The following is a 23,987-nucleotide window of genomic DNA, read 5'->3' as shown; positions in this document are numbered from 1 at the left end:
CTGATCATAAGCTACCTCCTGAAATGGCTAAATGTCGACCAATTCTTTTTGGTATAGCAACTCTGTGTTTTCCTTCCATCTTTTTATGCTTCTGCTTCCTCCACTGTTTAATGTTTTCCCCACAGAATCCTTCAATATTTGAACTCGATGCTTAAATTTTTTCTTTAGTTCCTTCAGCTTGAGAAATGCTGAGTGTGTTCATCCTTTTTGGTTGTCTAACTCCAGATGTCATTGTAACATTTTATGATGTCTTCTCAAGCCACCCTTTGAAATCTCCTGTTCAGCTCTTTTACTTCCATCATATCTTCCATTTGGTTTAGCTACTCTACATTCAAGAGCAAGTTTGACTCTTTTCTGTCATACATTTTGCTCTTTTCTTTCTTTGCTGTCTTTTTAACGATCTCCTGCTGTCTTCATTATGATGTCCTTGATGTCATTCCACGACTCGCCCGGTCTTCAGTCATTAGTGTTCAATGCGTCAAATCTATTATTGAGATGGTCTCTAATTCAGGTGGGATATACTCAAGGTCATACTTTGGTTCTCTTGGACTTGTTCTAATTTTCTTCAGCTTCAACTTGAACTTGCCTATGAACAACAGAAGATGTGTTCCACAGTTGGCCCCTGGCCTTGTTCTAACTGATGACATTGAGCCTTTCCATCGTCTCTTTCTATAGATGTAGGCGATTTGATTCCTGTGTGTTCCATCTGGCAGGGTCCACGTATATAGTCAACATTTACGTTGTTGAAAAAAGGTACTTGCAATGAAGAAGTTGTTGGTCTTGCAAAATTCTATCGTGTGCTCTCTGGCATCATTTCTATCACCAAGGACATACTTTCCAATTACGAATCCAACTTTGTTTTCATCTTTTGCATTTCAATCACCGGTAATTATCAATGCACCCTAATTGCATGTTTGATCATTTTCCAACTGCAGAAGTCATTAAAAATCTTCTACTTCACCTTTGGGCTTAGTGGCTGGTGCGTAAACTTAAATAATAGTTGTATTAACTGGTCTTCCTTGGAGCTTCACATGCACATTCAAATTTTCTGAGGGACCAAGTCACTGGGCTGAGGGCTGGGGACCATGGTCTCAGGGGACATCTAGTTCAGTTGGCATAACCTAGTTAATAAATGTTCTACATCCTACTTTGATGAGTAGCATCTGGGGTCTTAAAAGCTTGTGAGCAGCCATGTAAGATACATCTACTGGTCCCACCCTGTCTGGAGCAAAGAAGAATGAAGAAAGCCAGAGACAAAAGGGAAAGATCAGTCCCAAGGACTAATGGACTACAACTGACTTCTCTGAGAGTGATCACAACAAAGGGTCCCAGACACAGCAGGAGTAAAATACAGAACAAAATTCAAACTCGCAATAAAACACCACACTTACTGGTCTGACAGACACTGGAGAAACCCCAAGAGTATGGCCCCCAGACATCCTTTTAACTCAATATTGAAGTCACTCCTGAAGCTCACTCTTTAGCCATTAGACAAGCCTATAAAACAAACAATAACACACATAGTTCAACAACCATGTACGTGAGACTAGATGGGCACACCGGTCCAAAACCAAGGGCAAGAAGGAAGGAGCGGAAAAACTGTATGCATGGAGATGGGGCACTCAAGGTTGAGAAGGAAAAATCACTGACACATCGAGGGGTTGGCAAGCGAAGTCACAAAACAATTTGTGCATTAATTGGTTAATGAGAAACTAACCTGCTCTGAAAACTTTTACTTAACCCCAAAAACCCAGTGCCGTCGAGTCGATTCCAACTCATAGCGACCCTATAGGACTGAATAGAACTGCCCCATAGAGTTTCCAGGAGCGGCTGGTGGATTTCAACTGCCCACCCTTTGGTTAGCAGCTGTAGCACTTAACCACTACGCCACCAGGGTTTTCACTTTTAAGTAAAAGTAAAAATTACTTTTACTTAAAGCACAATTAAAAAAAAAAAAAAGGAACTCTGGTAGTGACAGCTTGAAGACATGGAATCACTGATCAACTACACAGCTGGGTGACCAATCTGTACACTGTGTCCACTTAATAAATATTTGTTAATTTTGATGTTCTTGAAGTCAGTAATTTTCCAACAAATATTTGCTGTACATCTGCAATGTGCCAGACACTAATGGTGTAACAATGAACAAGTGAGAGCCCCTGACTTTAAAAGAGCTTACATTCTCTCGAGAAAGCCATTTTCAACCATGGAGAGCAATCAGTACTAATTAAGAAAAAAAATAAATCAAGTCCCCAGCTACTCAGGGGCAAACTGGAAGATGATATAGACATAGTGTGTGTGTTCGGACTTTATTCTGTCTACTCCTAAGTGGTGGTGGTATTCAGTTAATTTCCAGCAATAAAAGCTGACTAAAAAAAAAAAAAACTAGAATCTCAAAATGAGTAAATTGTGTTATATAATTAAATTTTTATTGAAAGACTAATAATGCATGCCAGTTTATTACCCTCTTCTACTGTGAAGTGTTGTCTGTCAGACAAATCTAATTTTCTATCTTTACCAAACATGATTATTATACTTTATCTCAAGAAGGTACAGAGTGCTTGAACTAACCATGTATATCTTTTTTATATTTATAACTATTTGAATTATTTTCGTAATTATCCACAAGATTCACAATTATCACACTGTAGATATTAGTTACTATGGCAAGAAAAATGGCAACATAAAGAGGTCTACACCCTAATTTGTTACATTACACGGAAAAAAGAACTTTGCAGATATAACTAAAGCTACGAACCTTAATATAGAGAGACTATTCTGAGTTATTCAAGTAGGCCCAATCTAATCACAGGAATCTTTACAAGCAGTGACCTCTCTTTGGCTGGAGTCAGAGAGATGCAAGGGAAAGAGGAAGTTAGGGAGACTACAAGTGTTAAGAGATCTGACCTGCTACTGCCTGAGGGGGCCACACGGAAAATATGGGAAAGAATGAGGGCAGCAAGACTGGTCCTTAGCTGACAGCCAGCAAGGAAACACGGACCTATGTCCTACAACTGCAAGGACCTGAACTTGACCCACAATCTCAATGCGCATGGAAGCAGATTCTTTTCCAGAATCTTCAATAAGGAACAAAGCCCCACTGACACCTTGATTTTGGGTTCATGACACCCTAAACAGAAGTCGCAGCCAAGTTTACCCAAGGCAGCAACAGAAAACCAATACAGTTATGTAAGACAGAACCCTAAAAAAGTTAAAAACCTCTAAGACACTACACAATACTGGGGAAGCCAGCACAACTTGTACAACGTATGGTCATGGACACTCCACAGACACATCCAAACTCCCCAAGGGACTGAATTGCTGGGCTGAAGGCAGTGGGAACCATAGTCTCGGGGAACATCCAGCTCAACTGGCATCATACAGTATATAAAGAAAATGTTCTACATTCTACTTTTGCAAGTAGCGTCTGGGGTCTTCAAAAACCTGAGTGGACATCTAAGATACTCACCCCTTCGAGAACAAGGGAGAATAACGAAAACTAAAGATATAAGGAAAGATTAGTCCAAAGAACTAACTGACTACATCTATCATGGCCTCTACCAGAATGAGTCCAGCACAACTAGATGGTGCCTGGCTACCACCACTGACTGCTCTGACAGGGATTACAACAGAAGGTCCCCCGACAGAGCTGGAGAAACTCCCAGGGTATGGCCCCTGGTCCCCCTTTTAGCTCAGTAATGAAGTCACTCCTGAGGCTCACCCTTCAGCCAAGGATTAGGCAGGCCCATAAAACAAAACGAGACTAGAGGTGCACACCAACCCAGGGGCAAGGACTAGAAAGCAGGAGGGGAAAGTAAAGCTTATAATATGGAACCCAAGGTCGAGAAGGGCGAGTGCTGAAGGTTGAGAAGGGAGAGTGGTAATGCGTTGTGGGGTTGTTAACCAATGTCATATAACAATATGTGTTCTGTTTAATGAGGAGCTCGTTTGTTCTGTAAACCTTCATCTAAAGTACAATAAAATAATCAGATATGATGTTACAATACTCATCCCTGGTATCTTCACAAGAGGGACCAGAAATAGACTGCTTTCCCATAACATGTTTTATTGTAAATGTGTCAGGAAAAAAAAAAATTAAAACCCTAATAAGAAAATAAATTATAGCTGTATGATGTTGAGCATTTCTTCCTGTGCTTATCTGTCACAAGTATGCCTTCTTTGGGGAAGTGTCCGTTTAAGTCCTTTGCCCATTTTTTAAAAAACTGGGCTCTTTGCTTACTCATCAGTAAGTTTTGACGATCCTTTATATATTCTGGATACAAGTACTTAGATACGTAATTTGAAAATATTTTCTCCCCCTCTGTGTCTTGTATTTTCATTCTCTTCACAGGATCTTTCATAGAGCAAAACATTTTAGTTTTCACGAAGTGTGTGTAACTAATTTCTCTTATATCGATTGTGCTTTTTGCATTGTAGTAAAAGTTCTACTGAGTTAATTTCTGTATAAGATACGAGGTATATAGGCCAAGGTTCTTTTTTGCATATGGCTGTTCAATTCCTATACCTTTTCTGTGGAAAAAACTACTATTTCTCCATTGAATTTCCTTTGTCCCATATTTGTGTGGGTCAATTTCTGTATTCTATTCTATCCTACTGCTCTACATGTTCTTCTTAAAACTACACTGTCTTGAAATATATCCTAGAGAGATAAGAGCCATCACACGAACAGACATATGCACACCCACATTCATTGCAGAATTGTCCAAAGCAGCAAAAAAGATGGAAACAACCCACGTGCCCATTAACAGATGAATGGATAAACAAACTATGGTACATAGACACAATGGAATACTACACAATGATAAAGAACAACGAAGAATCTGTAAAACACCTCACGATACAGATGGATCTGCAGGGCATTATGCTGAGTGAAAAAAGTCAATCACAAAAGGACAAATATTGTATGAGACCACTACTATAAAAACTCATGAAAAGGTTTACACACAAAAAGAAATAATCTTCGATGGTTACAAGGGAGAGGAGGCGTGGGGATGGAAAAACACTAAATAGACAATAGATAAGTGGTAACTTCGGTGAAGGGTAAGACAGTACATAATACTGGGAAAGCTAGCACAACATGTCCAAGGCAAGGTCACAGAAACTCCACAGACACATCCAAACTCCCTGAGGGACCCAATTACTGGGCTGAAGGCTCTGGGGACCACGGTCTTGGGGAACATCTAGCTCAACTGACGTGACATAGTTTATAAAGAAAATGTTCTACACTCTATTTTGGTGAGTAGCATCTGGGGTCTTAAAAGACTGTGAGTGGCCATCTAAAATACTCCACTGGTCTCACCCTGTCTGGACCAAGGGAGAATGAAGAAAACCAAAGACATAAGGGAATGTTTAGTCCAAAGGACTAGTGGACCACAACTACCACTGCCTCCACCAGACTGAGTCCAGTGCAACTAGATAATGTCCAGCTACCACCACTGACTGCTCTGACAGGATCACAATACAGGGTCCCGGAGAGAACTGGAGAAAAATGTAGAACAAAATTCTAACTCACAAAAACAAAGAAAACCAGACTTACTGGTCTGACAGAGACTGGAGAAACCCTGAGAGTATGGCTCCCGGATACCCTTATAGTGCAGTATTGAAGTCACTCCTAAGGTTCACCCTTCAGCCAAAAATTAGACAGGCCCGTAAAACAAAATGAGACTAAACAGACACACTAGGATGAGAAGGCAGGAGGGGACAGGAAAGCTCGTAATGGGTAAACCAAGGTGGAGAAGGGGAGAGTGTTGACATGCTGTGGGGTTGGCAACCAGTACCACCAAATAGTGTACATATTAATTGTTTAATGAGAAACTAGTTTGCTGTGTAAGCCTTCATGTGAGTTACAATAAAAAAAAAACACAAAAAGAAACACTGTCTTGATTACTGTAGCTTTACAGGAAGTCTTGAAGCCACGTAGTATGTGAATAGACCAACTTCGTTCTTCTTTTCAAAACTGTTCTGGCTATTCTAACTGCTTTGCCTTTCCATACACATTTTAGAATCAACTTGCTGATATCTGAAAAATGCTGCTGCAATTCTGAGTGGGATTGCATTGAATCTGCAGATATACTTGGAGAAAATTGATATCTAAACATTATTGGGCCAACCAATTCATGAATACGGTTTCTCTCTCCATGAGTTTGGGTCCTCTTTGATTTCTTCCATCAGTGTTTTAGAGTCTTCAGCTTGTAGATCTTGCATATATTTTGTTAAATTTATGGCTGTCTTTCATTTTTTTCATGCTATTTTAGAGGACCATTTTTAACTTTGCGTTTCCGGTTGTTCATTGCTGTTGTTGCTGTTGTTCAGTGCCATTAAGTCAGTTCCGACTCATAGCAACCCTATGTACCACAGAATGAAACACCGCCTGATCCTGTGCTATCCTCACAATCATTGTTATACTTGAGCCCATTGTTACAGCCACTGTGTCAATCCATCTCGTTGAGTGTCTTCCTCTTTTTCACTGACCCTCTACTTTACCAAGCATGATGTTTTTCTCCAGGGACTGACCCCTCCTGATAACGTATCCAAAATATGTGAGACATAGTTTCACCATCCTTGCTTCTACGGAGCATTCTGGTTCATTGCTAGTATGCAAAAACACAATTTATTATTGTATACTTTTTATCATGCAACCTTGCCAAACTCACTTATTAGTTCTCAGAGCTTTTTTTTTTGGAAGAGTCCATGGGATTTTTTATACAGACAACCAGACTGGCTACAAATAAAGGCAGTTTTATCTCTTCCATTCAAATTAGTCTGTCTTTTATGATATTTTCCTGCTTTAATGCACTGGGTAGGACCCTCAATGAGGAAGACCCTCAACGAGATGGATTGACACAGTGACTGCCAACAATGGGTTTAAGCATAACATTGACTTTGAGGATGGTGCAGGGCCAGGCAGTGTTTCATTCTTTTGTACACAGGGTTGCTGTGGGTCGGAACCAACTCGATGGCATCTAACAACAGGATTTTCAGTACTATGGAGAATACAATGATAAGCGAAGACACATATGCCTCGTTCCTTATCCTATAAGGAAGCATTAGGTCCTTCTTCATTAAGTATGATGCTAACTGCAGGTTTTTTGTAAATGTCTTCATCTGGTCAAAGATATTCCTGTCAATTCTTAGTTTTCTGAGAGTTTTTATCAATATGTATGAAGAATTTTGTCAAATATTTTTTTTTGCATCTACTGAGATGATCACGTGATTTTTCTTTTGTCTGTTAATATAGCGAATTGCATTTATTGATATTTTAATGTTCAGCCAGCCTTTCATTCTTGGATAATTCCTAAGTAGCTACGATGTATTACGCTTATAAATAGTAGAATTTGCCAATGAAAGCATCTGCGCCTGAGGTTTTCAATGTCACAAGTTTTTAACTACAAATTCTATTTATTAAACAGGTAAAATACTATTCAGATTATGTATTTCTTTTTCAATGAATATTGGTAGTTTGTGTCTTTTAAGGAATTGTTTCATTTCATCTCAATTCACCAATTTATGGGCATATAATTCTTCATAATATGCTAAAAAAAAAAAAAAAAAGTTGCCATCAGGTCAAATCTCACTCATGGCAATCCCAACATATGTCAGAGTAGAACTGTACCCCACTGAGTTTTCAAATTGTTAATATCTGAAAGTAGATCGTCATGCCTTTCTCCCTAGGTGCCTCTGGGTGGGCACAAACTGCCAACCTTTTGCTTAGCAGCCAAGATTGTTAACCACTGCACCAAACAAGGACTCCAGAATTATGCACAGCATTCCTTTATTAGGCTTCTAATGTTTTTAAGACCAATACTGATATTCCTTTCTATTGCTGACATTGGTAAATTTTCTTGGCCAGTCTGTCTAAAAGTGTATCAATTTTATTTTTTCAAAGAACCAGCTTTTGGTTTGATTTTTTTTTTTTTCCCTTTCCATTTCCAATTTAATTGATTTCTACTCTTCATTATTTCTGTCCTTTGGTTTACTTTTGGTTTAATTTGCTGCTCATTTTATAGTTTGCAAAGGTAGAAGCTTAGGTTATTGGCTTGAGACCTTTCTTCTTTACTAATAAAAGCATTTAATCTATAAATTCCCTCTAAGCACTTCTTTACCTGTATTTCACAAATTTTGGTATATAAATTCATTCAGTTCCAAATATTTTCTAATTTCTCTTTAGATGTCCTCTTGATCCATGGCATGGGACTCTTGGCACAACATTTAGAAGTGTGTGTTTAATTTCCAAATATACAAGGATTTTTCATATATTTTTATTATTAATTTCTACTTTAATAACATATGGTCTGAAAACATAAATTATATGATTTCTATTCTCTTAAATTTCTTAAGGAGTGTTTCATGGCTGAGAAATAGGGTATATCTTTGTCAATGTTCCACGTGCTCCTTAATAGTATTCTGCTGCAATTGGCTGGCGTACACTATAAATGTCAATTAGAACAAGTTGATAATGTGTTTCAGATCTTCTATATTCTTTCTGATTTTCTACTTATTCTATCAATTACTGAGAGAAGAGTGTTTAAGTCTCCAAATATAATTGTGGATTTGCCAATTTCTCCTTTCAGTTCTATCGGTTTTTACTTTACATATTTTAGAGCTCTGTTGTCAGGTGGATCTAGACTAGGATTATTATGTCATATTGGTGAACTGACCCTTTCATCATCATGGATTGTTCCACTATCCCTGATGATTTCCTTGGTTTTCTGATGTCTATTTTGTCTGTTATTAATAATAGCAATTACAGCTTTCCTTTGGTTAGTCTTTGTATGATATATATTAATTCTTTTTCTTTTAACGTATCCATTAGATTATATTTAAAGTTTTAGAGACAGTGTACAGGTAGGTCTTTTTCATGATATAATCTGACAATCTTTAACTTTTGTTTAGAACATTGGCATTTAAGGTAATTATGGATTTGACTGGGTTTAAGTCTATCATTTTATTGTTCGTGCCTTAATTTCCATTCTCCTGTTTTCCCTTTCTTTTTTCTTTCGTATTCTTTAAATACTTTATAGTATTCTATTTCAATTTTCCCTCTCCCCTCCCCCTGGAGTCTTTTGTAGTATTATTTTTAGTAGATGATCTAGGGATTACAATACATACCTAACTTTTCACTATATATATATATATATATATATATATATATATATACACACATATATATATGTGTATATATATGTATAAAACGACTGCCATATTTTCACAATGAAATGAGTAAGTTTTTTGGCCATATAGGTTTCTCTACCCTCCATACTCTGTGTTGTGGCTGCCACACGTATTATCTATATGCACTGAAAACCCACCAGTGTTAAAATTTTTAAAGAATCTAACATATTTTAAAGAATTTAAGTGGAGGAACAAGAGTTTGCTGTATTTATCTGGGTATTTACCATTTCTGTTGCTCTTTATTCTTAATTCAAAGTTTTTCTTTGGTATCATTTCCTTTCAGCCTGAAGAACTTCCTTTAGTGTTTATTTTGCCGTTAATCTTCTGGCAACAAATTCTCTTAGTTTTCCTTTATCTTAGAATATATTTTGCCTTTTTGCTGAAGGATATTTTCATTAGATACAAAATTTTGAGTTGACAGTTCTTTATTTTTAGCATTTTAGAGATTGTGTTCTAGTATTTCCTGGCCTCCGTAACTTCTGAGGAGAAATCTGCCACCATTTGAAATGTTGTAACCCTGTATGTTTTCTGGCTCCTTTTCAAGATTTTTTCTTTATCATTGATTTTCAGCACATTGATTATGGTGCGTCTTGTCATGATTTTCTTTCAGTTCCTGTTTGGGATTCAATAAACTTCTCGAATCAATCACTTTCACACCTTATGCCTATCACCTAATACAGAACGTTTCAGCCATTATTTCTTCAACTTTTTTCTACATCAATCTTTTTCCTCTCCTTCTGGGACTCCAATGACAAACATTTTAGATGTTTTAATTTTGTTCCACAGGTCCCTGAGGCACAGTTTCTTTTCCCCAATATTTTCTTTCTCTCTCATTCCGGCTGTATAATTTCTATTGGTCTAACTTCAATCTTTTCTTTATTATTTTCACTTAGCAACTGCACATATTCAGAAAAAGTTTTACTTTGGATACTGTATTTTTCCAGTTCTAAAATTTTCATTAAAAAAAAAAAGTTTCAATTTCTCTACTGAGAACTTCTATCCTTGACTCCATTGATAAAGGTTATGTTAGCTGCTTTTAAGGTCTTTTTCTGATAATTCCAACATATGGATCATCTTGACATCTGTTGTGTCTTTTCCTTGAGATTCACCTGACTCATAGTATCTTGAGTAATTCCAGATTAAATCCTAAACATTGGATATTATGCTATGGAAACTCTGCATCCTGTTAAAAATGCTCCGGAGAATATTTATTTTTTTTTGTCTTAGCAGGCAATCAACCCATTTAGGTTAAGATTAAAAGTTTTGTCCTGCCTTCTTTGGGTGGTAGTTCCATATTAGTTCACCTTTCAAAGCATCTGTTTACAACACATGGGTCTGCCCAGTACATGCTCGGAAATGGGCAGAAGTTCATATCACACTTTAATTCTTGAGGCCATTGTTAACGATTCTTTGAGTCTGTTCTATTCATGTGCAGCTCAGGGGTGAGCCTAAGATTTATTTTGTTCACAGAGAATTAAGGATTTTCTCCAGTATCTCCCCCACGCCCAACCCCGTCGGCCCCTTTTATTGTATCCTTTGGCCAGAAAATCTAGTTTCTCTGAGGGTTATGGCCTTCTGTACTGTCCTACATTTCCACCGTGATTCAGACTACCATCAGAGTGCAGTGGTAAGAGAAAAGAGTGTGATTCCCTTCACACTCTACAGAGAACAAGGGTCCCATTTCCTGATTTCTCTGTCCAAAGATACAGGTATTTTCTCAGGTTTCAGGTGCTTCAGCAGCCACTGCTGCATTGCAATCTGAATGGGGCCGGCTGTGGATTTCTAGATAGATATAGGAGAATTCTCCTAGAGTGTCTGATGCTTTGCTGTGCTACAGGGTCAAACCTGGAGCAGCCTGCCCTCGGGTCAAAGCTGGAAGACAAAGGAGGAAAAAAAAAAACCTCTGAAACTCACCTGGGCTATATACATTGTTACTTCAGTCCTCAGTTGCTTGCTATTGTTTACTTTTCAGGGTTCTCATTTAGATGATTTAAAAACAAAATTCTTTCCAGTGTTCTAATGTAATCAGTAGAGGGCACAGGCTATAGGGAGCTTAATCTATCTTCGCTGGCACCAGAAACAAAGGCAAGGGCTTTGATCATTTCATATACTAATTGAAGCATCCATATAAAAAATTCTGGGGGAGTAATTCAGTGTAACTGATGGGAGTTTTCTGCTTTATCCTTCTTTATACAGAATTTCCTTAGTTTATAAAAGAAGTAGAAGTTTCAGTCCAAACCTTTACACTATCTGTTTCATTTCTATTTAAAGTGTAAAATTATTAATATAATTACAAATACATATAAATGTATATGAAATTGTCTTGGACAAAATAATTAAGGTTGTCATATATTATGAAGAACCCATACTGCAGTTGTAAGGAACACTTTAGAGAACTTTTAGATATTTTCTTAGCAGGTGAAAAATAATTAGAAGTATGGCTGAAGATGTGAACGCCCCACAAAATTAGTTAGTAGAAATCATCCCTAGAATACCTATTGTTCAGCGGAGTATGAATGGCAAATAAAATGAAACAGCACATTAAGTATATAAAATATCTACAAAACATTCACAAAGGTAAACTTTATTAATAAACATATCAAATGTGTACATCTAATAACATCCTTGTTATATACATTCTTCACTTACATTTTAATATTTCTCAGTTACTATGAAAAACATGTAAATCTTTACAGTTCACAATAGCAGCCTGATCATACCTACTTATTTCTTCTCCCTCCTGAGACATCCATTAAGATAACCATAAAGGCATATAAAGGGTTAAATCCACAGTAAGAAAAAGAATGGAAAGGAAAGCCATTAGCAAAACAGTGCTTGTAATGAATTCTGGAAACCAGAATAGATTATCAAGGAAGGTGATATGTTCCAGAAAAGAGCAAATGTCTTCTGCAGAACCCTATAGAAATGTGGGACTCAAAATGTTAAGAAGACATGAAGCAAAAACAGGGAATTAAAGCTGTACATGGAATATCAAGCCTACCATCAAAAAAATGTGAGCAAAATAGTTGAAGATTTGTTCTAAAGAAACATGGTCCCACAACAAATTACTGTACTCCGGCAATAACATATCTTCCAGTGTAACAAACAGTGCCCCACCTAATTGTCCTCAAATGAAACTCATCAGCTGACAAGTGTCTTCTAGATATACAAAACTTCCAAATCGTTTCTTATTCCTTTATTAAACATATTCCTCAATCATCATCACCATCATCTGAACAAAAGCCAAGGATCACTGGATAATTCAGGAAAGCTTACAACATCAGAAAAAGCTAGATACAGAAAAAAGAAATATCCAGGAAGAAACAGGGAAAAAACGGAAAACTCAGATTTTCAGGAAGCTCTTAACATCCATACTATTGAGAGCAGGATGCAATAAAAAAAGAAACAGCGAAAAAAGCACTCTTAGAAATAAAAAAAAAAAAAAAAAGTGAAGATAAAATTAAGAAATCTCACTAAAAAATAAAAAGACAAAAGAGATAAAAGCTGTGACATATAGAAGATCAATCTAGGGAGTCCAATATATGTCTAGTTCAACATACGTCTAATAATCCAGAAAGAATAGAGAAAAAAAGAAAAGGGAAGCATATTAATTAAAAAGATAGGGAGAGAGAGAGGCAGGCAGGCAGAGAGAATATAACTTAGAGTGGAAGAGTTCAAACAGCCAATACAGTAAACGAAAATGAATATCTAGATACCTTATTATGAAATTAATAGAATACCAAGGATTAAAGGAAGCTCTTATAGTTCAAAAGGAAAAAAAAAGTAATGGAGACATGTCAAAAGGGCACAGGAGCCAAGGTAAAACAACTCCCAGTGGCCAAAGAGAGAAAAATTCGAGCAAGAAAATACATACTAATAATAAAAAAAAATAAATAATAGTATTGGATTATTACCCAAAGAACAAAATAAATACCCATTCAAATGTAAATGACTGAATAAGTAAGTTGGGAAGAAGGTATAAATCTTTTTTATACAAGAATTCCAAATGAAAAACGTAGAGGGAATGAAAATAGAAAATGACCTTTAGACCACCACAGTAATAACTGCTGCAGGCCAGAGTCACTGAGGAATGCTAAAAGTGAACCTTGAACATTCTTCTTTAAGGAGAAACAAGATATCTGTATAGACTCAAAGAATCTCCCCCAAAACATTTACTAATGACTGTGGATAGGGTCGCTATAAGCTGGAATCAACTCAACAGCAATGGGTTTGGTTTTTGGTTTGGTGGTGGCTTTAGGAGCCCTGGTAGAGCAGTGGTTAAGTGCTCAGCTGCCAACTGATAGGTTAGAGGTTCGAAGCCACCAGCCACTCTGCAGGAGAAAGATGTTGCGGTCTGCTTCCCTAAAGATATAAAATGATATACAGCCTTGGAAACCCTATGGGGGCAGTTGTACTCTGTCCTATAGGGTCACTGTGAGTTGGAATTGACTCGACGGCAGTGTGTTGTTTTGGTGGTGGCTTTAAAAAATGCCCACAAATTATTTGATACTTCTTTCTCCAGGAGGTGGAATTTAATTCCCCTCCTCATGAGTTTGGACTAAACTCAGTGACTTACTTCAATGCTATGCAAAAAAAAAAAAAAAACAAGGTAATCAGACAATTCAATAAAAAACAAAAACCATACATGAAAGGACATGTTATCACAGTATATTACATAATCATAATATAAGTATTACTTACTAATTTCCACTTTAAGAACTAAGCCATAAAGAGGAGACTTACTGTCTACTGAAGAGAATGTAAGTAATAGTAACCTCATGTAAAAGAGAAGACAGTAAAATTTAGGCAAGAGAAGTTGAGAGGTAAAGGGGACAGGGTATGAATGGTAGACATTGTAATATCTGTATCATAGAGTGGTGAGTCAAGAAATAATGTCTGGCCTGTACATAGTTTTTAAAAAAAAAAAAAAACTCGGTCTTTAAATGGTTCAAAGTGAGCTAAATCCTCAACTCCTCTTTTTTTTAAAAATAATTTTTACTGTGCTTTAAGTTTACAAATCAAGTCAGTCTGTCACATATAAGCTTATATACACCTTACTACATACTCCCATTTACTCTCCCCCTAATGAGTCAGCCCGCTCCCTCCTTCCAGTCTCTCCTTTCGTGACCGTTTTGCCAGTTTCTAACCCTCTCTACCCTCCGATCTCCCCTCCAGACAGGAAATGCCAATACAGTCTCAAGTGTCCACCTGATACAAGTAGCTCACTCCTCATCAGCATCTCTCTCCAGCCCATTGTCCAGTCCCTTCCATGTCTGATGAGCAGTCTTCAGGAATGGTTCCTGTCCTGGTCCAACAGAAGGTTTGGGGACCATGACTGCTGGGATTCTTCTAGTCTCAGTCAGACCATTAAGTCTGGTCTTTTTATGAGACTCTGGGGTCTGTCTGCATGCCACTGTTCTCCTGCTCCCTCAGGAGTTCTCTGTTGTATTCCCTGTCAGGGCAGTCATCAGTTGTGGCCAGGCACCATCTAGTTCTTCTGGTCTCAGGATGATGTAAGTCTCTAGTTCATGTGGCCCTTTCTGTCTCAGGCTCATAGTTATCATGTGACCTTGGTGTTCTTCATTCTCCTTTGATCCATATGGGTTGAGACCAATTGATGCATCTTAGATGGCCGCCTGTTAGCATTTAAGACCCCAGATGCCACACTTCAAAGTGGGATGCAGAATGTTTTCATAATAGAGTTTATTATGCCAACTGACTTACAAGTCCCCTTAAGCCATAGTCCCCAAAACCCCGCCCTTGCTCCGCTGACCTTTGAAGCATTCAGTTTATCCCAGAAACTTCTTTGCTTTTGGTCCAGTCCAGTCGAGCTGACCTTCCCTGTATTGAATTGTCCTTTCCTTCACCTAAAGTAGTTCTTATCTACTAACTACTCAGTAAATAACCCTCTGCCACCCTGCCTCCCTCCCCGCCTTATAACCACAAAAGAATATGTTCTTCTCAGTTTATACTAAAATCCTCAACTCTTAATATAAGAAGTTGATAAAACCAAAACAACCTGTTGCCATTGAGTTGATTCTGACTCGTAAGTTAACCGTGTCTAAACTTAATAAACTGATAAATAACAGTATAAGCATATTTTTAGATATATGGCAGTTCTCAAAAGAAGAATAACAATGCAGAAATATTAAAAGATTAAATATGATTCTGGGGAGAACAGAGGCTGGGGCAAAGTGCCACTCTTTTAACACTGTAAGCACTTCCATATGATATGATTTTTAAGTATCGTATGCAGGCATCATTTTGAAAACTTTTCAAAATTTATTTTTTAAACAGCAAATAAATCTTCACTATTTTTACTAGTAAATAAAAATATCTTATTTATTCATTCACAGTAAGTCAATTAAGAAACCTGGTGGCACAGTAGTTAAAGAGCTCGGCTGCTAACCAAAAGGCGGTTCAAACCCACCAGCTGCTCCACAGGAGAAAGATGTGGCCATCTACTCCCCTAAAGATGTATAGCCTTGGAAACCATGGGGCAGTTCCACTCTGTCCTATAGGGTCGCTATGAGTCAGAATTGACTTGATTGCAGCAGGTCAGTAAGTCACTGAGTTCTAAGTGTAGTGCTTGAGCATTGAATAAAAACACGGTCCTTGCTGTGAAGGGCCAAAGCTTTCAACTTAGCATATTATATGTTTAATCAATGCTTACTTATTTCAAAAGATATTTGGTTTCATATTATTTTCTACAACTTTAGTAAATCTTCAGAAGTCAGTATGTCAATTCTTTATAAGTATCATTTATAATTATACTGACATTAAGTTTTTTTCAGCTAAACATGTTTTAATTAAATAATTTTACATAAGTATTCAAAATGTTTGAAACACTGGAATAAGTTTGAAGTCTACTCAACTCTGAATTATTCAAGCTAGTTGTCAAGTTGTAGCTGAGTTGATTCCAACTCAAGGTGAGCTGATGTTTGCCAGTATAGAATTGTGTGTCACAGAATTTTCAATGGCTGATTTTTTTGGTAGGTCACCAGGCCTTTCTTCCAAGGTTCCTGGGGGTAGACTTGAACCTCCAACCTTTAGGTTAGCAGCCAAGTGTGTTAACTGTGTGTACAACCCAAGGACTTCACTGAGCCAAGGAAAAGATGATAATGATGTGGATCATTAAAAAAAAAAAAAAAAGATATGCCCCAAATCATTAACATCTGGTTTTGAAGTACTGTTTTTGTTAGGTACCATCAAGTTGGTTCCAACTCACAGCAACCCTATGTACAACAACAGAACGAAACACTGCTGGGTCCTGTACCACCCTTACAATTGTTAGTATGTTTGAGTCCATTGTTGCACCCACTGTATCAATCATCTCACTGAGGCTCTTCTTCTTTTATGCTGACCCTCTACTTTACCAATCATGATGTCCTTCTCCAGGGATTGGTCCCTACTGATAACATGTCCAAAGTATGTGAGACAAAGTCTCCCCACCCTTGCTTATAAGCAGAATTCTGGCTGTATTCCTCCAAGACAGATTTATTCTTTCTTCTGGTAGTCCACGGTATATTCAATATTCTTCACCAACACCATAAATCAAATGCATCAGTTCTTCTCTGTTCTTCCTTAACCACTGTCTAGCTTTCGCATGAGTATGAGTGGACTGAAAATATCATGGCTTGAGTTAGGCGCACCTTAGTTTTCAAGGTGACATGAGTATACGTGTATATGAATCTTTTAAATAAAAAATTTGTATTGTATATATGTATACACGTGGGTGAGTGACAGAGACTTTAGAAACTCATTGTTTCTCAAACAAAATGAAATCCAAATATGAGGTTCTAATTAAGGGAAAACAGCAGTTTTTCTGGGCTTCCCTAACCTGTCCCACTGCCAATCTAGGTGGAGAGAAATACTGCATTCTCTTAACACTGACATAAGCAGCAGAGTATTTTTCTAACATAGACATCAACATTGTTAAGGGGATTAATTTATGACCACATTATATTTGCCAAAATATCACTGATGAGGTGGCATCAGCATATCCAGTGCAATACCTAATATATCAAAAAACCCATTACTGTCGAGTCGGTTCCAACTCATAGCAACCCTATGGCACAGAGTAGAAGTGCCCCATATGGTTTCCAAGGAGCACCTAGTGGATTCTAACTACTGACCTTTTGGTTAGCAGCCATAGTTCTTAACCACTAAGCTATCAGGTTTTCCAATACCTAATATAGAAAGCTTAAAAATACTTCTTTAAATATTAGTTTCAACATGATGCTAACTCTTTTGAGGTTTCAGACAGTATGCCAATATGCAGTTGTGTTACTAATTATGTGTATATCAAACAAAGTAACTTCATATTTATCACATTTGATAGATTTACCAACAATTTTTTCTTCTCTGGGATCATTTTCTCCTCATTAAAACAGATCTAATTTTTATCTCAGTGTTGTCAGAATCTAATGAGATAATATATTTGAAGCATCTGATACATGACAGCTGATCAATAAATGCCAGTTTATTTCTCCTTCAGCCCTGCACGTCTCCTCATCCTGGCTTCAAAGGGGTATTCTGGCTGTACTTTTTCTAAGACAAATTTGTTCATTCTTATGGCAATCCACGGTATGTTCAATATTCTTTGCCAACACCATAATTCAAAGGCAACAGTTCTTCTTTGGTCTTCCTTAGTCACTGTCCAGCTTTGGCACACATATGAGGCGACTGAAAATACCACGGCTTGGGTCAGATGCACCTTAGTCCTCAAGGTGACCTTTTTTTTTTTTTTTTTTTTAAACACTTTAAAGAGGTCTTTTGCAGTAGATTTGCCCAATGCAAAACATCAACTGACTTCTTGAATGCTGCTTCCATGCGCTTTGATAGTGGATTTAAAGTAAAATGAAATCATTAACAATTTCAATATTTTCACTGTTTATTATGATGTTTCTTATTGGTCCAGTTGTAAAGATTTTTATGTTCTTTATATTGAGGTGGGAGCCATACTGAAGGCGGTAGTCTTTGATCCTCATCAGTAAATGCTTCAAGTCCTCTTCACTTTCACCAAACATCTGCATATCACAAGCTTTAATGAGTCTTTCTTCAATCCTGACACTGTGTTCTTCTTCGTAGAGTCCAGCTTCTCGGATTATTTGCTTAGCATACAGATTGAATAAGTATGGTGAACAGATACAACCCTGACACACACCTTTCCTGATTTTAAACCACACAGTATCCCCTTACTCTTTTTGAACGACTGCCTCTTGGTCCAGGTACAGGTTCTACATGGGCACAATTAAGTGTTCCAGACTTCCCATTCTTCCCAACGTCATCCATAATTTGTTATGACCCACAGTTGAATGCCTCTGCATAATCCATAAATCACAGGTAAACATCTTTCTGGTATTCTCTGCTTTCAGTTAAGATCCATTTGATATCAGCAATATCCCTTGTTCCGCATCCTCTTCTGAATCCGGCTTGAACTTCTGGCAGTGTCCTGTCCACGTACTGCTGCAACCTTTTGAATAATCTTCAGCAAAATTTTACTTTTGTGTGATATTAATGATACTGTTTAATAATTTCCACATTCGGTTGGATCACCTCTCTTTGGAATGGGTACGAATGTGTATCTCTTCCAGTCCGTTGGCCAGGTAGCTGTCTTCCAAATATCTTAGCACAGACGAGTAAGTGCTTCCAGCATTGCATGTGTTTGTACAAACATCTCTATTGGTAGTCTATCAATTCCTGGAGGCTTGTTTTTCGCCAATGTCTGCAGTGCAGCTCAGACTTCTTCCTTCAATAGCGTTCGTTCTTGATCATATGCTACCTCCTGAAATGAAATGGCTGAACATCAACCAATTCTTTTTCGTACCTGACTCTGTGTATTCCTCCTTCCATCTTCTTTTGATGTTTCTTGCTCATGGAAATTTTCTGCCCACAGAATCCTTCAAATAGTGCAACTCAATACCATTTTAGATTGATAAAAATGTTCTAAGTCTGACACTACTGAGTGTTGGTGAGCACGCAGCGAAATGGAAACTCTCAATCCCTGCTACAGAGTAAAGATTGTAACAACCAGTTTAGGGACTACTTGGCCATTATCTAGGAAAAACAAACATGTACTTCCTCTATTATCTAATAACTCCACTTCTCATATATGTTCAGCATTATGTTTATAGCAGCAAAGTCTGTGATAGCCAAAAAACCTGCAATAACCTAAAGGGTTTGGCAAATGAATAATACAATGTGGTAGTGTTATGATAAAATACTATATAGCAATTAAAAGAAATACACATATGCATATATACATACACATCAACTTGGACAGATATCAAAACATCATGATGGGTGAAACTGTGAGACTGTAATGTATCAGTTATATAATAATACACACAAGATACTTTACATATATCCATGAACAATATATGCAAGAGTATTAAAAACGTACTAAAAACATACACATTAAATTTATGGCAGCTGCTGTCTTTGACAAATAGGAGGACAGAGAGAATGTCAAATTTACCAGTGTTTGTTTTACTAAAAGGTAAGAACAAAAAAGGACTAATAAAGATCATAACACTTTTCCTTATTCAAATACTGACAAAAAAAAAAATAACATAGGAGTTCAACATGCTAAGACTACAATGTAAGCACATGGAATAAATTCCAGTTCATATAAGTATGGTGAAATAACTTACAAAATGTAGAATAAAATGCCACTTAGAAATGAGTTAAAAAGTTTTTTATCTTAAACATCTTCCATATGACCACTGAAGTGAATTCTTCCCACTTCATTTGCCTATTGCCAATAAGATAAGCTAAAACACTGAATAAGTAAATAAAAAGTACAACTCCTAAAATAAACCAACTAACCTGTATGGGTTCTTCTATGTCTCTGAAGCTCATCGCTCCTCGTGAATCTTTTTCCACAAAACATCCAGTTGCATACAAAAGGTCTTTCTCCAGTATGCCAGCGAAGGTGTGCTCGTAGGTGAGATGTTTTGCCATACACTTTTCCACATCCTTCAATATGACAGATGTGTTGTTTCTTTTTTCCTGGTTCATTACTGCCTCTAACAAAAACCAAAACCAAACATTAATTACACTCCCAAACACCAAGCTATAACTACGGAAAAATAAAAGGGAATCAAGGTAACTAAAAGATGCGTTTCTGAATAGGTTTTGTAAAATCAGGATGCCACAACTGTAAATAAGAAACATTTCAGTAATAAAACAAAACAGGACTGTACACTAAACACAAAACTATCGTGAAAATGTGTTAATCTCAGGGTTTACAATCTACCCTGTAAGTCAAGTTCCTTCCCCAGTAGGCTCTGCCTCTGGGAAAGAATTTCTTTAAGTTATTCAACACAATAAAAATTCTCCTCTGAAACTCCAAAAGGACCATAATTCCCAGTTAAAAGTTCAAGGTGTAAAGTTTTACTTCTGGCATACCAGTCTGAGAACATCTGTGAACCTGCTATCCACAGAAACTGGTGAAAAGAACCATTTAAAGTCTCTGGAAATGGTCTTAAAGGCATGCAGCAAAGACACACTTATTAAAATAAAAAAATCTAATAAAATTTAGTAAAAATAGCAAGTCTGTAGTATTTGAACCAAGGCCCTCTCCCTCCTTTCCTCCTCCCAGCTTCCTACGACAGAAATTGCACTCCAGACTGGTGCAGTCAAGAATACTGGGCTCGGTCTCTGCCAACCTCCCAGTCGGAGAGTTACCATTCCAAGAGGGGCAAAACATTAGCAGTTCTTCCCCCTAACCCTAGCTACCTGCTCCTGAGGTGAAGTTCTGGGGCAGTGAAGCTGAGAAGTGGTGGTTCCTTTCTTCCATCTAGCCCCACTTGTGGGAAGGAAGCTCTATCTTGGATGAGGTACGCTGAGAATACTGGAGCCTAGATGGCCCTTGCTCTGGCTCATTGTTGCTGCTGTGTGCCACTGAGGCAATTCTGACTCGCAGCGACCCTAAAGGACAGAGGAGTATTTCCCCATAAGGTTTCCTAGGCAGATCATCAGGTCTTTTCTCTTGCAGAGCAGCTGGTGGATCTGAACTACCCACTTTCAGATGGGGCCCTGGTGGCATGGTGGTTAAGCCTTTGCCTGCTAACCAAAATGGCAGTTCAAATCCACCAGCCATTCCTTGGAAACCTTATAGGGCAGTTCTACTCTGTTCTATAGGGTCACTGCCTTTCAGATAACAGCTGAACACTTAACCACTAGGTTCCCTTCCTGCTCATTAAACCCAAAAAAACCCACTGCTGTCGAGTCAACTCCGACTCATAGCAGCCCTATAGGACAGAGCAGAACTGCCCCATAGAATTCCAAGAAGCGCCTGGTGGATTTGAACTGCTGACCTCATGGCTAGCAGCTGTAGCACTTAACCACTACACCACCGGGGTTTCCTCCTGCTCATTAGTAGTTCATAAATCAGAGATTCCAAGCCAGGAGAGGCAAGCCAAGAGCACCTGAGGCATCTGCCTCCCCACCTCTACCAGGCACTCAGCTCCTAAAACTGGGTGTCACTCAGAGAAATGCATCATTAATCCAATCCCCGGCTCCAAAACCATGCTTAGATTTTGCCTAGGGGGAGAAACAGACCATAAAACAGTGAGGTCCAAATCTCTTCCCAAAGGAACTGACTTCATTTGCATCAGAATATGAGTAAGTGCAAACCTAAAGTTTCTCTCCAAAACACGTGGGTATTGTGGTGAAAGGCAATTAGGAGGAGATTGATAGATTCATTGGAGAGATAGGCTAAACTCTAAGCTGCCTAGTTTGCCAGAGAAACCCAGAGGGAGATAACTGTGATAAGTCCAGCCTAGGGTCAGAACAAATCTTAAACACTGACTTCAGAAATTATCCCTTAAAAAGAGCCTGAATTTTACTGGTCTAATTTGACAGTTTGATTGTTTTAACCTGTGGAGCAATGTATGCCTCAGCAGTGGACTGCTGAAAGCAACTGAGCAATCAGCTAATAATTCCTGGAGCATAACAGCGGGATGTGGTCAGGGAAAGAGTCTGTCAAAGAGAGTACTGCCAAAACCACTGTCATTCCAGGGAAGCTGTGAGTATACCTAAAGTTGTACCCCTTGAAGAGCAACATCAGATGCTTCGCACTGTTGTGTGTGTGAATGAATTTCATTAATCTAGCTAGTCACTAAACAAATGAACAACCACATAAAAATAACAAGCCAGAGGGCTGGGGGGATGGGTAGAGGGAAACCAGTACCCAGAGTAGCTATATTACCCAAAATGTTCAGTTTCCAAAAAAAAATTGTGAGATATTAAAAAAAAAAAAAACAGAAAAGTATGACTCATACACTGGAATAAAAGGCAGGCAGAAGAAACTGCCTATGAAAGTGATCACATGGTACAACCACTATGGAGAACGGTGTGGCACTTTCTCAGAAAGCTAGGAACAGAAATACCATATGATCCAGCAATCTCACTTCTAGGTATATACCGTAGATCTAATACCACTGACACGAATAGACGTATGCACGCCTATGTTTGTTGCAGCATTATTCACACGATAGCAAAAAGACGGAAACAACCTAAGTGCCCATCAAGAGATGAATGGATAAATAAAATGTGGTATGTACATACAATGGAATACTATGCAGCCATAAAGAATAATGATGAGTCCTCGAAACACTGTATAACATGGATGAATCTGGAGGACATTATGCTGAGTGAAATAAGTCAATCACAAAAGGGCAAATATTGAATGATCACGCTTTCACAAGAAGGCAAGAATAGATATACATACAGAGACAAATGCTCATTGGTGGCTGCCAGAGATGGGGTGGGGGTGAATAAGTGGGGAGCAGGGACAAGATATTAGACATTTCTTAGTTCTGGTGATGGGAAAGACACCATCAAATATGGGTGAAGTGCACACAGCTTGGCCAAGGCAAACAAGGTCACTATGAAGAGCACAAGCGAAAAGAATGTCTTTGGTAAAGGAAATGACACATATAATTTGGAAACAACACCAACAACCAAAAAAATAAAAGTGTGGTTATACAAATAAGTATTTGAGTATGAATATGTGGGTACATATGTATCTACAGGCATATGTATATACAGGTATGTAAGTGTATGCATGGATATCCATATACATAATAAAACACATAAGGGACACAGGTACGGACACTTCCTAGACATAATCAAACACCTGGCAAGACTGGTATTCAGGGTTTGAAGACCTAGGCCCACAGTCTCATGGGACAACTCAGTTAATTAGCATAATACAGTTCACAAAGTGTACTATATTATTAAGTGCTCTACATTCCAATGTGGTGAGTGGTTTCTGGGGTCTTAAAAGCTTGCAAGCGGCCATGTGAAATACAACTATTGGTCTCTGCTTGTCTGGAACAAAAGAGAAAGAAGAAAACCAAAGACTCATGGAAGAAAGGACTACAGGACTAATAGTTGACATGAACCACAACCTCATCCACCCTGAGAACAGGAGAACTAGATGGTGCTCGGCTACCACTACCAACCATTCTGATCAGGGCCACAGAAGATGGGTCCTCAAAGAATGGGATGAAAATGTGAAACAGAACTCAAATTCTTAAAAAACCCAGACTTAATGGACTGGTTGAGACTACAGGAATTCCTCTTGAGACTGGTTGAGACTACAGGTGACCTCAAGGGATAATTTTGGTTCAAGGTCTGAAGTGTTGATGACTGATAGTCTAGACTATCACTCATCAACACTTCAGACCTTGAACCAAAATTATCCCTTGAGGTCACCTGCTAGCTAAATAACAAACTGGATCATAAAATAAAGAATATCACCCAAGAGTAATGAGCTTCTTTAG

The 23,987-nt window shown here is 38.0% G+C and overlaps 1 protein-coding gene across 4 annotated transcripts in view; it reads right to left on the bottom strand.

Annotated features, from left to right (window-relative positions):
* Positions 1–23,987, bottom strand: part of SP4 (Sp4 transcription factor) — a 97,165-nt gene that overhangs the window by 23,718 nt on the left and 49,460 nt on the right. For all 4 annotated transcript variants that reach the window (XR_010322712.1, XR_010322713.1, XM_023544361.2 and 1 more), the window contains one exon: positions 20,023–20,222. Coding sequence is in view for 2 of the 4 variants with exons in the window: in XM_023544361.2 (XP_023400129.1) it covers positions 20,023–20,222 (200 nt within the window). In the remaining 2 variants the exon portion in view is untranslated. The remainder of the gene's footprint in view (positions 1–20,022; positions 20,223–23,987) is intronic.

The sequence above is a fragment of the Loxodonta africana genome, chromosome 8 (assembly GCF_030014295.1).
Source record: "Loxodonta africana isolate mLoxAfr1 chromosome 8, mLoxAfr1.hap2, whole genome shotgun sequence".
Lineage (NCBI taxonomy): Eukaryota > Metazoa > Chordata > Mammalia > Proboscidea > Elephantidae > Loxodonta > Loxodonta africana.
The sequence above is the reverse complement of the archived record's forward strand: the minus strand, read 5'-3'. Positions and strand labels throughout refer to the sequence as shown.